Genomic DNA, 12811 nt, shown 5'->3' with positions numbered 1-12811 from the left:
TAAAATGGAATTCTAATCAATCAAGCCACAGCCTACATTTTTCCTTCCAGGATTCTCTTAAAGCAGAGTAAAGAAGGGGTGCTCTTTTCTCTCTTTTTTTTTTTTTTTTTTTTTGCGGTACGTGGGCCTCTCACTATTGTGGCCTCTCTCGTTGCGCAGCACAGGCTCTGGACGCGCAGGCTCAGCGGCTCTGCAGCATGTGGGATCCTCCCGTACCGGGACACGAACCCGTGTCTCCTGCATCGGCAGGCGGACTCTCAACCACTGCGCCACCAGGGAAGCCCATCTCTTAATACTTATGACTGGAAATTCCTGAAGGACAAAGATGGAGTACCTCAACATATCTATCATTCCTTCTGGCAATGTTTAAACTTTAGGTGAGATAAAACGTTCCTCATTCTTCTAAAAGGGATTTCAGCTTTTAGAAAGTCATGTTTTCAATAAGGTGGAAGCCCTGTGTTGGGTGGTGAGGAGAAGCACTTGGCCAGGTGTCGAGCTTGGGCCCCAGTTCTGGGTCTGCCACTAGACAACCTAAGAATATGGCAAGATGCTCACTCTCCACGTCTTAGTTTCTTCTCTGTAAAATGACAGAATTAGGTTAGTGGACTGTTAAGCTTCTTTCAAACCAGTGTTTGTCTAAGTGTTAGCTCAAAGCCACTTGCATCAGAGCCACCCACGGGCCAAATATCTGCCTTTTAATACACTCCTGACATGCCGCTTACACACAGTCACGTTTGAAAACCACTGCCTCGAGTTCTAATGGTCTATAATTCTGTGTATGCACTGAGCAACCAGGTGGTTCTTAGCACTACATGAGATGTTATGGGAATACAGGGTAATACAAGGCCCTTGTCAATAAGGAAGTTGCTAGATAAGATTAACATATTTGAAAAAATACCAAACAATATAAAATAATTTGTAATGAACATTAAGTCAATTGCTGACAATCTTAAGTACTGAAGGAGTAGGGAAGAGGTATCATCAACGAGGGCTGAGATGACAGAGCCTGAGGGGAGGGGAGAAGAGACTGAGTAGGATCCGGTAGACAGAAAGGATCTGCCCAGATAGGGTGTCAGAGGGAACCACAAGCCCTGTCATGGGGATGAGCAAGGCCCACAGAGGACTGGGTGGGGACAGAGCTATGGCCAGTGCAATAGGTGCTGGCTGTGAAGTAGTGGGGAGCGCCTCTGGATAGGTAAGAAATGGGGCCACCACAGAATACCTCCAATGCAACCAGTGTGAAGACAAATCCACCTTCCTCCCCCGTGAACTTTTCCTCTTCTTCCTAAGCCAGAAACCTGGGGGCTGTCCTTGGTTCTCCCTGTCTTCCTCCCTCACCCCATGTCCACTTCCCACGGCCAAGTCCTGTCAACTTCACCTTCTAAGTACTGCCTCTGTTCCATTCTTGCTTCGACCCTTCACTGCCTCCCCATGGTGACCCCTTCAAGTCCACCCTTCACAGAGTTGCCCCTGTAATCAACATCAGACACAACTGAGACCATTTCCCTCTTCTCCCTAAAACCTCTCAGGCCCACAGCTCTTCTTCTCTTTCCAAAGGTTCCACAGAGGCCCAAGAACTCCAGCAAGCACAACCTCACAACCACTGACCTCCAGGATCAAGTCCACACTCCTAACCATGGGTTGTGGTCTCCCACGAGCCATCCCTGTATACCAAACCCCTGTAGCTTCCTTCCCACACCATAAAGGTTTTCATTGACAATGCCTTGTCTCATGCTGTTCCCTCAGCCATGGACTGCCTGTCTGCTCTGCACCACTGCCTCAAACACACACACACACACACACACACACACACACACACACACACACACACACACACACACACACACACACACACACACACACACACACACACACACACACACACACACACACACACACACACACACACACACACACACACACACACACACACACACACACACACCCCGACCTACTCCTATCCATCTTTAAAGGTAAAACCAGGGCTTCCCTGGTGGCGCTGTGGTTGAGAGTCCGCCTGCCGATGCAGGGGACGCAGGTTCATGCCCCAGTCCGCGAAGATCCCACATGGCCGCTGAGCCTGCGCGTCCGGAGCCTGTGCTCCGCAACGGGAGAGGCCACAACAGTGAGAGGCCCGCGTACCACAAAAAAAAAGGTAAAACCAGATATTAATTCCCTCAAGAAAGGCTTCTGACAGAGAGAGATGTTCTTTTAATATTTGGAGAAGTTAATACAGGGCCTAGAAAACTAGGCTGAAACATTTTATTTACTGCAGTTGATAACAAGGAAGCACAGAAGGTTTTATGAAGAACAATAAAATGACCAAAGCAGTAAGTGTGGACAAATGCTCTGGCAGCAAAGTGAGGATTGTATTAGAGCAGGCGGACCCTAGAAGGAGGGCCATCATCTCTGAGTGTGGTTTAATTCAGCAAACATTTACTGAGAAAGAGAAGGCAGAAAACTAGTTGCAGACTCTCCATAGATATTTGCTTAATGAATTAATACATTTATTGTGCAGCACCAGTAAAAGGCAAAGTGCTATGTGTTAATAGCAAAGCACAGTCCCTGTCCTTAAGGAACTTACAGAGGAAATAAGATACAGCCTCAACTCAAGGTAGAATATAATGAAGGCTCACAGAAGAGGTACAAGGAAAATGTGGTGAGGCAAAGGAGACGCTTTTAGCCGAGACTATCAGAACGTTTCACAAAGAAGATGGCATCTGAACTGGACATTTCACAAGGAAGCAGGCCTGAAACACGTGAAGGGAGAAGAGAAAGACTGAACAGAGAGAGCAAAGGTGTAGAGGAGGCCTTTCTGGGAACAGGGAAGACAGTGTGACTTGACTAGACGAGGTCAAGGGTACAAAAGGGAGGAATAGGAACTATGGCTGAAAAGATGGGTTAATGCCGGACAGTCGAGAGCACTGGAGGATAAGCTGAGAAAGCCATGCTTTGTGTTGTAGGCAGTGAGTAGTCACTGTAGTCTCATGAGTGAGGGAGAAGGGATGAGATCTCACAGTCCCGCCTGGGGCATGTGAACCAGGCAATTCTGTAGGATGTAAAGGATCTCACACGTGGAAAATGCCAAGCTTGGACCTCACATCCACAACAATGTTCAATAAAAGGCCCTTCCCTCTAAGAGAGAGAATGAGCAATGAAGCAGCAGTCCAGGACGTGTGAGAGGAGTTGAAATCAGAACACAGAGGTCAGGGGCAGATAGAGCGTTCCACCTCTGAGACAGACAGGAAGGAAGAAAGACCAGATGACAATGCAAAGAAAACATGAAATACAAAATATGAATGTTCAGGGAAGTTATACCAGGTGGTCAGTATTCTCAGTGAATCGGGCAGCTGTCTGCTAAAAGTGAGGGATTCTGAGAAAGAGCTGGAGGTACCAGGATACAAGCAAAGGAACTGGAACCTCTTCACTTGACAAGTCCTAAATCAGGGCCTGAGTCTCTGTTTTCTAACCTGTTGACTGGGCTCCACCACCCAGAAATGACCTCAGGCATGGAACCCAACATGAAAGTTGACACCAAAAAAAAAAAAAAAAAAGGAGAGAGAAACCACAGAGAAAGAAGGAACTAAGGCCCAAGGACAACCTTGGACAAGACCAACTGTTGGTCAGTGGGCAGGATGAAGGAAGAACTAGCAAGAGAAGCAGTGGTCAAAAGTGGGAGGAGGGCTTCCCTGGTGGCGCAGTAGTTGAGAGTCCGCCTGCCGATGCAGGGGACACGGGTTCGTGCCCCGGTCCAGGAAGATCCCACATGCCGTGTAGCGGCTAGGCCAGTGAGCCATGGCCGCTGAGCCTGCGCGTCCGGAGCCTGTGCTCCGCAACGGGAGAGGCCACAACAGTGAGAGGCCCGCGTACCGCAAAAAAAAAAAAAAAAAAGCGGGAGGAGACTGCAGAAAACTCATGTTATAGAGCCGAATGGAAGAGAGCGTGTTGACAAATCCGTTATCTCTTCTATACTCACTGCCAATTTTAATGATTTGGAGAATGTAATCTTGAGATACAGCAACATGCCAGAAAAATGACCAAACCCTTCAAGTCTTCCATTTTGAAATTTATGATTCATATGTAATAACATGAGTTGCAAATGTGGGCAAAACAAATAAACCAAAATGCTGATTAGAATAATCTCCTTTTTATCCTCAATAATCCCTTCTCAGAAATAATTATTTCTCCCCACATGTCTCCCTTTACAGCTAAGAATCAGATTCAGAACAAATACCTGGTGATTTGGGGGGTGAGGGAGGAGGTGTTCTGGTGGTTTTTTGGTTTTTATATTGCACGTTATGATTTTTAAGCAACACAGTTGGAACGAAAGCCGTAACGAATATCCATTTCTTCCTTCCTCTTGTGACACAGTTAGATGCTTAACAAATTATATATAGACTCTTGGTCATTTGAAAAACTACATCTGAGGACTGGGAAAATACATTTCCCAGGATCGCTGCTCTCGCACTGCTTGCTCCCACGGTACCAGGGTCCCCCGAGCCAAGGGGGGTGGCACTGCCCACTCACCTGCATGAGTTCATGGCTTTCCAGGAGATCATTCTCCAGCATCTCCTGGGTAAGGCGCCCCATGGTGCTATAGAATTCATCTGCTGTTTCACAACATTCTATCTGCCTAGATAAAGGACAGAAAAAGGAACTGTTTAGGATACCCACGCTATCAGGTACATGCTGCAGGCGCAACAAGACATGTTTTCTCTTGCCATCAAATTGACCAAGTTAGCAACCAACAAAAGTCAAAATCCTATGATACACTCACAGGACAGCCTGTTTTAGGCAGAGAAAAGATTTTAAAAATTCGAAGGACAATGTAAAGGTACTTATTCTAGGATGAGTTCCCACCTTTGCTATGCTGCTCCGCTGACTCACAGCCCCATCTGTGGCATCTTTATTGTTTCCATGTGACACATTCTACACATCAGAATACCCATCACGGATCAGCAATTATAACCAGGAAACTGGGTGCCCAAGTACAATTATTCCCTAGAGGGAATCTGTTTCTCTGGATCTGCAAACTGCAGTGGCATTGACAGACTGAAATCAAACCACAGTAGAAGTGAAAGATGAAATATACAAAAACTTTATCTGCATATTTCATCAGTCCACAGGATATTTTCACAGGTAGTCTTTTCAGCCCTTCTCAGGACACTGCTGCTAGTTGGAAATTACACCCTGTTTCTTGTGTTTGGTTCGACATGTAAATAAAGAATATGTCATCTCCCATCCTGTGAGACAGGTGAGACTTTAATCCTTCTTCTAGAGGGGGAAGGAATAACCCAAAGCAAAGAGACCTGTGTATTTGTTTTATCTATTATGACATTCTTTGTATAGCAAGATAACTCTATTTGCCCACCAATCATAAGACATGCTCTTTGGCATACACTAAGGTTAGGGGATTTCCATAGAGCCATCCAAAACCAATATGATGATGGGAAAATTCCATGCTCTGGAGTGCTGTTCAAATCCCACTGCCACAATCATGTAAATAAATAAATGAAATAAACGGCTGATGTGTTAATGAAAAATACCGAGCATGTGGGCATAAATAAAGTGGTTAAGTTTATCCTGTGAGTGGCAGGAAGAGCGAGGAAGAGAAGTAATGCCTAAGATGAGTTTTGAAAAATATTCTGCAGGTTGACAAGGTGGAAAAAGCATCCCAAAGATGTGGATACAGGAGACAGAAGGCACTACCGGGGGAAATGCATGTAGGTCCCCACCACCAGCATGGGAGCGGCTGCACAGCTGGGGGCGACAGGGAGAGCTGAGGGCAGAGAGGTGCAGAGAGCAGATCGCAATGGCCTCCCTTGCCTGCTGAGCCCCCTCGGGACAAGAGTCACTGAAAGGCCTTTAATATGGAGTGTGGGAACAGACATGCCCTTGGCAAGGTTGCCCGGGAGGTGGCATGGCGATTTCGGGGTACGATGGGGAGGCCAGGGAGGACAGTGCCAGGCATGAGGCAACGAGGGAGGGAATCAAGGCAGTCAGATCAGAAAAGAAAGGACATGTGAAAGAGATGCCAGTGGGGCTAAGTAGATGGTCTACAGCTTACACGTTCCAAAAGTACCGCTGGTATGAGCAAAGGAGGAAATTTCACGTTGCAGAAGCAGGGTGATGGGAAGGGTCCCATGGATAACCATACACAAGGCACATATGTTACTCAGGAACACATAAGCTGGAGATCACCTGCATACTGTTTACGATTTTTCCAATGGAAAGTTTGTGGACAAGATTACAGGCCCTGGAGTCTGACTGATTACAGTCAGAAAGATCCAGGATTAAGTCCCAGCTCCACTACTCGTTAGCTGTGGGACAATGAGCTAGTTAATTAGCCTTCCTGGGGTAGTTTTCTCACTTGAAAAGACAGGGAGAATAATCCTACCTACTTCACAGGGTTGTGGGGAGAATCGAATGAGATGATGTGTGTAAACTTCCTAACACAATGACGGCACGGCAGGTACTTGATGTTGTATACATGTTGGTTGCCTTGCCTTTCGTTTAACAAGCTGCACGCTCAAAACGTGTATAATTATAATAAGCAAAGACTATGAAACATTTAAAATTCTACGAGTCTGATTCATAGATCCCTGAACTTCATAAACAGGAGCTATTTATAAGCAATAGATTCACATTATTAAAAGCACAGATTATAGAGCCAAGGTACCTAGGTTCAAAATCAGGCCTTTCCACTTACTAACTCGGTGATTTGGGGCAATTTACTTAACTTCTCTGTGCCCCAGTGCCCACATCTATAAAATGGGGATGATAACAGTACCTACCTCATAGGATGATGGTGAGGACTAAATGAGTTAATTTTACATCTAGAGTGCTTAGAACCATGCCTGTCCTTTGCAAGCACTCCATGAATATTGGATTTTAAGTGTAGCTACTATTATTTCAACAGTGTGCCATCCCTGGGATGACCACATGAATAAATTCTGATCCTACAGATAATGGATAGATGGGAATAAAATGAGAACCACCTCTTTTCCTCCTGCCCCATAATTAAGCACTAACAAAAAGGGGACCGCAACTGACTCAGCATACAGTAAAGTGCTTTAGCATTTTAACCCCATAAGTTAATTACTCAGTAACTATCACACCAGTTAGAGTGTGACAGTGTTTGATAGAGAAATTATCAAAGCTCAAAGAGTTTACGAGGTGTAGAGTGGGTTGGAAATATGTGACTGCAGAAAGAGGTAGACATCGGAAGAAAGTAATCAGATAAGTAAATAGCACAACAAACCCCGCACAGATGAATTTATTTGCCTAGCTGAAAAGCTATGTACAATAAAACAAAGGCAAAGGAGATAGCTATATGATATTTAAAAATACTTCCACACAACAATGACTTTTTTTAATACCTGAATTGAGAGTCAGTGGATCTTTCTTACAAAAAGTAAAAAATACTGCAAGTCTCCAAGGAAACAACTGGTCATAGATAAAAAGGCTACTGAAAAAGTTTTTGATCCGTGTCGTCTATGGGTACCCAATCAAGTCATTTACAGCTCTAGGAAAGAAACATTAAAAACTTCTCTGCATCTCCAAGTGGCACATATATACAGTGGAATATTACTCAGCCATAAAAAGAAATGAAATTGAGTTATCTGTAGTGAGGTAGATGTACCTAGAGTCTGTCATACAGAGTGAAGTCAGAAAGAGAAAAACAAATACCGTATGCTAACGCATATATATGGAAACTTAAAAAAAAAATGGTACTGATGAACCTAGTGGCAGGGCAGGAATGAAGACGTAGACATAGAGAATGGACTTGAGGACATGGTGGGGGGAGGGGGAAGCTGGGGCAAAGTGAGAGTAGCATTGACATATATACACTACCAAATGTAAAACAGATAGCTAGTGGGAAGCAGCAGCATAGCACAGGGAGATCAGCTCAGTGCTTTATGACCACAAAGAGGGTGGGAGGGAGGTTCAAGAGGGAGGGGATATGGGGATATATGTATGCATATGGCTGATTCACTTTGTTGCACAACAGAAACTAACACAGCACTGTGAAGCAATTATACTCCAATATAATTTTTTTTTAAAAAATCCTCTGCATCTTCAGTTAAACTGCAACGACGTCATCCTGATGTCTCTTCCAGTACCCCAAAGGCAGAATTTTAATGTAATAGTCATAATATATTAGAGATAGGTGAAAATACCCTAGTTTTTTCAGCTCTGCTACTAGACAAGGATGTAAGTAAAAGCTGTTTAGTAGTAATAGATTGCAACATAGAATTAACTTTTTTTTTTTTTTTTTTTTTTTTTTTTTACAGTACACGGGCCTCCCACTGCCGTGGCCTCTCCCGCCACGGAGCACAGGCTCCGGACGCGCAGGTCCAGCGGCCATGGCTCACAGGCCCAGCCGCTCCGCGGCACGTGGGATCCTCCCAGACCGGGGCACAAACCCGTGTCCCCTGCATCGGCAGGCGGACTCTCAACTACTGCACCACCAGGGAAGCCCCTAGAATTAACTCTTGATGAAATGAAATAAGTTTTACTGTTGACTAGGTACCAAGCACCATGCTAGATACCCTTACACATATTATCTCATTTAATTTTATCACAGCTCACAAAATAAATTATAAAGATTCAAACATAAGCCAAATCGCAGTCTTAACCAACAAACCCACCCAGTCCTCTCCAGATCTGCCTGTTTCTCTTCCACCTACATTCCTTTCCCTCTCCCCAACCAGTGTCAGGAAAGATGCTGACAGCTCGGACCAGGCAGGACACCAGCACTGAGGAGGAGGAGACCTACAGGCTGGAAACAGCTTGCCTCCTTCAGTAAAATGGATTTTCTCTGCCCCCAACATTCACAGAAGAGCCAGCTGAGAGTTCAGAAGGCAGAAGCAATTGCACCGAGTTCACAACTTTCTCTCCTCCTCAAACCTAAATAGCAATCCTTTACTTGTTAGAGCACAAAAATGGTGTAAGGCCCTCACCACCACAGAAAAGAACAGCAGTGGGAAATCACTTACTCTCCCAGTTTTGCCCAGATAGCCAGCGACACCCTTAGGATGATTTCCGAACCTTCAAAGAAGACTGAATCCCAAATCTTTAAAACCGTATGGTTAGGGAGGCACGTAGCGAAGAGAGTCAGAAACCACTGCATCGTGAAGACATTCGTAAGTGGGGGCTCATATCCACCTGAAATAAAACAAACACTCTACATCTCTCCAGAATCGACAACTTGTAAGATATAAAAATACCCTCTTTCAGTCTCCCATGTCCACCCAAATATGTTATTTCCTGACTGATTTCTTTATATCTCTAAATTCTGCTTCCTTCCTCCTTTTGTCCTTCCTTTTTTTTTTTGAAGAACATTGGTGTGTTTAATTAAAATCTCAATAATTTGAACTTCACAGATTCTTTGTGATATTTCAGAAATCTTAACCTAAAATTTAATTTGGCTCTACCTATTGTGGGGTGCTGAAAATTAAGGAGGATGTTTTCCTTACCGAAAACAGGATAAAAAGGATTTTAACCTCTCAAAGGTAAAAGTTGATTTTCAAAACCTCCTAAAGCCTACCTTTATTCAAATGCTGCCGATAAAAATAAAATTGCTCATTAGCAGTTACCTGTCTACTTCTTAATTTATACATAGTTCTCAGACCACAATGGAATTAAACAAGAAATCAGTAACAGAAATAAAGCTGGAAAATCCCAAAATACTCGGAGATCAAGCAAAGTGAAATTTTACAATATTTTTAACTAAACTATACCCAGTTTTAAAGACCTGGGATCCAGCTCACTTTGAAGTTTCTGGATTCACTAAAAAAAGAGTCCCCTCCCATTTCCTGTGATCACATAAGCGTGTATTTTAATGAAATATAAAAATTTAGATATTTGGACTAATCCTCCCTCCAAATTACAGTCAGAAGGTGCAGTTACCCAAGTACAAGCAAAACAAGATCTGTTCTCCTGCACTCATTTTCTTGCTTCTTACCTATGAACAAAGGAATATCTTTGTTCAGAGACTAGAATCTGAGGTCACCACTTAAGCAAGTACAGGGCATTTAGGGGAAACATGGAGCCCAGTAAAAGTGTGTCTGACTCCGGAACAGAAAAGTTTGGTCTCTCTGGAAGCTTTATGAAATCCCCATCGGTTCACAAGTATACTGCACAGCCAAATTAAGTAAGATTGCTCAAATGAGTTAGAAGAAAATGCTTAGAGACGCTCAGGTGTCACTAAAATTTCCAGTGTATTTTAATCATAGATAGGGTCCTCAAAATCCTTTCGTATTTTCCCAGATTTAGATGCATGGATCAGGAACTGGCAACCATTTAAAGGAAACATAGCAAACTTCTGACTATTCTATTTCTGGTATCCTGAGCACAGCCGGGGAAGTGCAAGCAGTGGGTATAATGACAGCTACGAGCTCAGGTACTTGGGAAGCTGGACGAAGCCGGCTAGATGGAGGAGACGCAGAGCTGCTTGCAGAGCTGTCTCCATCACCGCCCCACTCAGCCCAGTCCATTCCTGCAGGGCTCAGGTTCTAAACAGAGGTCCAGAAGAGCCCTTCTCCAGCAAGACCAGGCCCATTCATCTCAAGTAAATCTAAATACCCTTCGCATGAATGAATCAAAGGAACTCAGTCCAAAGGACTGCTTTTATCTCCTACAACTCTATGAAAATACATATTCCACTCTCCGTAACATCAATGGTTGAGGCAAAACCACAGTCTGTGCTAAGTTGTACCTGTAGCTCAGTTTTAAAGAACTCCTGTAGTTTTGGTGCCAACTTAAAGCAGTTTAACTAGATGGCAAGACACGGATACCCTTCTTTACCTACAGTACAATATATACTTGGTGATCTGGCACTGGTGAAGTATTAGGTTCTTGTCTGAGTTCCTAACCATAACCAGTTAGAGGTTCAACATTTGCCCCTCTGTTTTTTGTTCTTGGTTTTGTTTTTAGTTTTGTTTTTGTTCTCTAGAAATCTATTTCATTGCACTAAACTCTCACCAATAGAAATATCTGAAAACACATACTTCCATTCAAGGTTTAGGCTCTTATGTACAGTGGAACCAGAGAAGTAAAGTATTTTCAAAGGTAAAATAGCATTGAATCATCACTACCTCCACTTTCCTTGTTCGCAGTTTTCTGAAGAGTATCCAGGTGCTGAGATAATTCCGGGAGCTTCAGTCTCAAGAGGTCTCGGAAGACGGCCATATCCACAGACAGTGCCCGGAGATTGTTGACAAAATAGCTTTCAGGAAGTACCTTGTCGATAAGGTAAATCATAATCTGAAGAAAAAGATAAAGAATAAGATCACTTCATATAGGCCGTGGGGCAACAAAGCCCGCGCACTACAAAAACTGAGCCTGAGCTCTAGAGCCTGTGAGCCACAACTACTGAAGCCCACGTGCCACAACTACTGAAGCCTGTGCGCCTAGAGCCTATGCTCCGCAACAAGAGAAGCCATCGCAATGAGAAGCCCGTGCACCACAACGAAGAGTAGCCCCTGCTAGCTGCAACTAGAGAAAGCCTGCATGCAGCAATGAAGACCCAATGCAGCCCCCAAAAAAACAAATAAACAAAATAAATCTATTAAAAAAAGAAGATTGCTTCATAAAAACCAGTATATTCACATATCTTAAATAGAACATATTCAAATAGATAAAATGCAGTTAGCCAAAGCACACTATCCTTTACATATATCAGAACTAAATGTTCTGGATTTTCAAGGCTCCTCTCCCCCTGGGTAAGGAGCGGGCGGCATAACTGTCTAAGTACCTCAGACCCCACATCTGCCAATGTCTAAAACTTCTAGCTGGGCCGCTAGACCTGAGTTCATCCTATAAGTAGCTGTGATGATAAACACACCCCTCAGCCTCCTTCTGAGAAGCCACGGAGCACGTGCTTTCTCAGCAGCCGGCAGGAATCTCAATGTCGGCTCCCTGATATCAGCACAGTTTTACAACCTTAACCTGAAAACCAAGAGCTGGCCTGTCATGGAACATCCCAACTGCAGCCGGTCTCAAGATTCACTGACCATCAACCTGGGTTATTTGGACAACTGATGTCGGCTTTTTGTCCACTTCCTCTCCTGGGGGAGTGCAACAAGGTTTTGTTTGAGCAAATGGTACTTTTAAATTGGGATTTCTTTCATGAGATTGGCTCATGCTCTTCAAATTACTATTTTCATTCTGACTTTTCTATCTGATTTTTCTATCTTTTCTAAGATGTCAAGGACCACCAGAATGACCCAGCAAAACACACGTGAGTTCTATATGTCAGCTTGCATGCTCTGTTTACGCCCTCCTCCTTAGAAGACCTGCTCTTTCCCTAGAGCACAGAAAAAGCAAAATTAAGAGCAAAATCATAGGACTTCCCTGGTGGTGCAGTGGTTAAGAATCCACCTGCCAATGCAGGGGACACGGGTTCAAGCCCTGGTCTGGGAAGATCCCATATGACACGGAGCAACTAAGCCCATGTGCCACAACTACTGAGCCTGTGCTCTAGAGCTCTCGAGCCACAACTACTGAGCCCGCATGCCACAACTGCTGAAGCCCGCCACCTAGAGCCCGTGCTCCGCCACAAGAGAAGCCACCGCAATGAGAAGCCTGCACACCACAACAAGGAGTAGCCCCCGCTCGCCGCAACTAGAGAAAGCCCGCGCGCAGCAATGAAGACCCAATGCAGCCAAAAATAAATAAATTAATTTAAAAAATAAAAGAACAAAATCATAGTGGGTTCTATACGTTGGTAAAGAGGTAGCTGTCTCATATTTTGATTTTCAGCATATCACAAAACACTACTTTCAAAAAAAAAAAATTATCTCCCAGA

At 44.1% G+C, this 12811-nt stretch overlaps 1 protein-coding gene across 3 annotated transcripts in view; it reads right to left on the bottom strand.

Moving 5' to 3' along the window:
* The window catches only part of TBC1D30 (TBC1 domain family member 30), an 87276-nt gene that overhangs the window by 16493 nt on the left and 57972 nt on the right, over positions 1-12811 (bottom strand). For all 3 annotated transcript variants that reach the window (XM_067697231.1, XM_067697233.1, XM_067697232.1), the window contains 3 exons: positions 11100-11268; positions 9000-9168; positions 4528-4633 (listed from right to left, as the gene is read on the bottom strand). In XM_067697231.1, coding sequence (XP_067553332.1) covers positions 4528-4633; positions 9000-9168; positions 11100-11268 — 444 coding nt within the window. The remainder of the gene's footprint in view (positions 1-4527; positions 4634-8999; positions 9169-11099; positions 11269-12811) is intronic.

This window comes from Pseudorca crassidens, chromosome 11, assembly GCF_039906515.1.
Source record: "Pseudorca crassidens isolate mPseCra1 chromosome 11, mPseCra1.hap1, whole genome shotgun sequence".
Classification (NCBI taxonomy): Eukaryota; Metazoa; Chordata; class Mammalia; order Artiodactyla; family Delphinidae; genus Pseudorca; species Pseudorca crassidens.
This window is presented reverse-complemented; position numbering and strand designations above follow the sequence as displayed.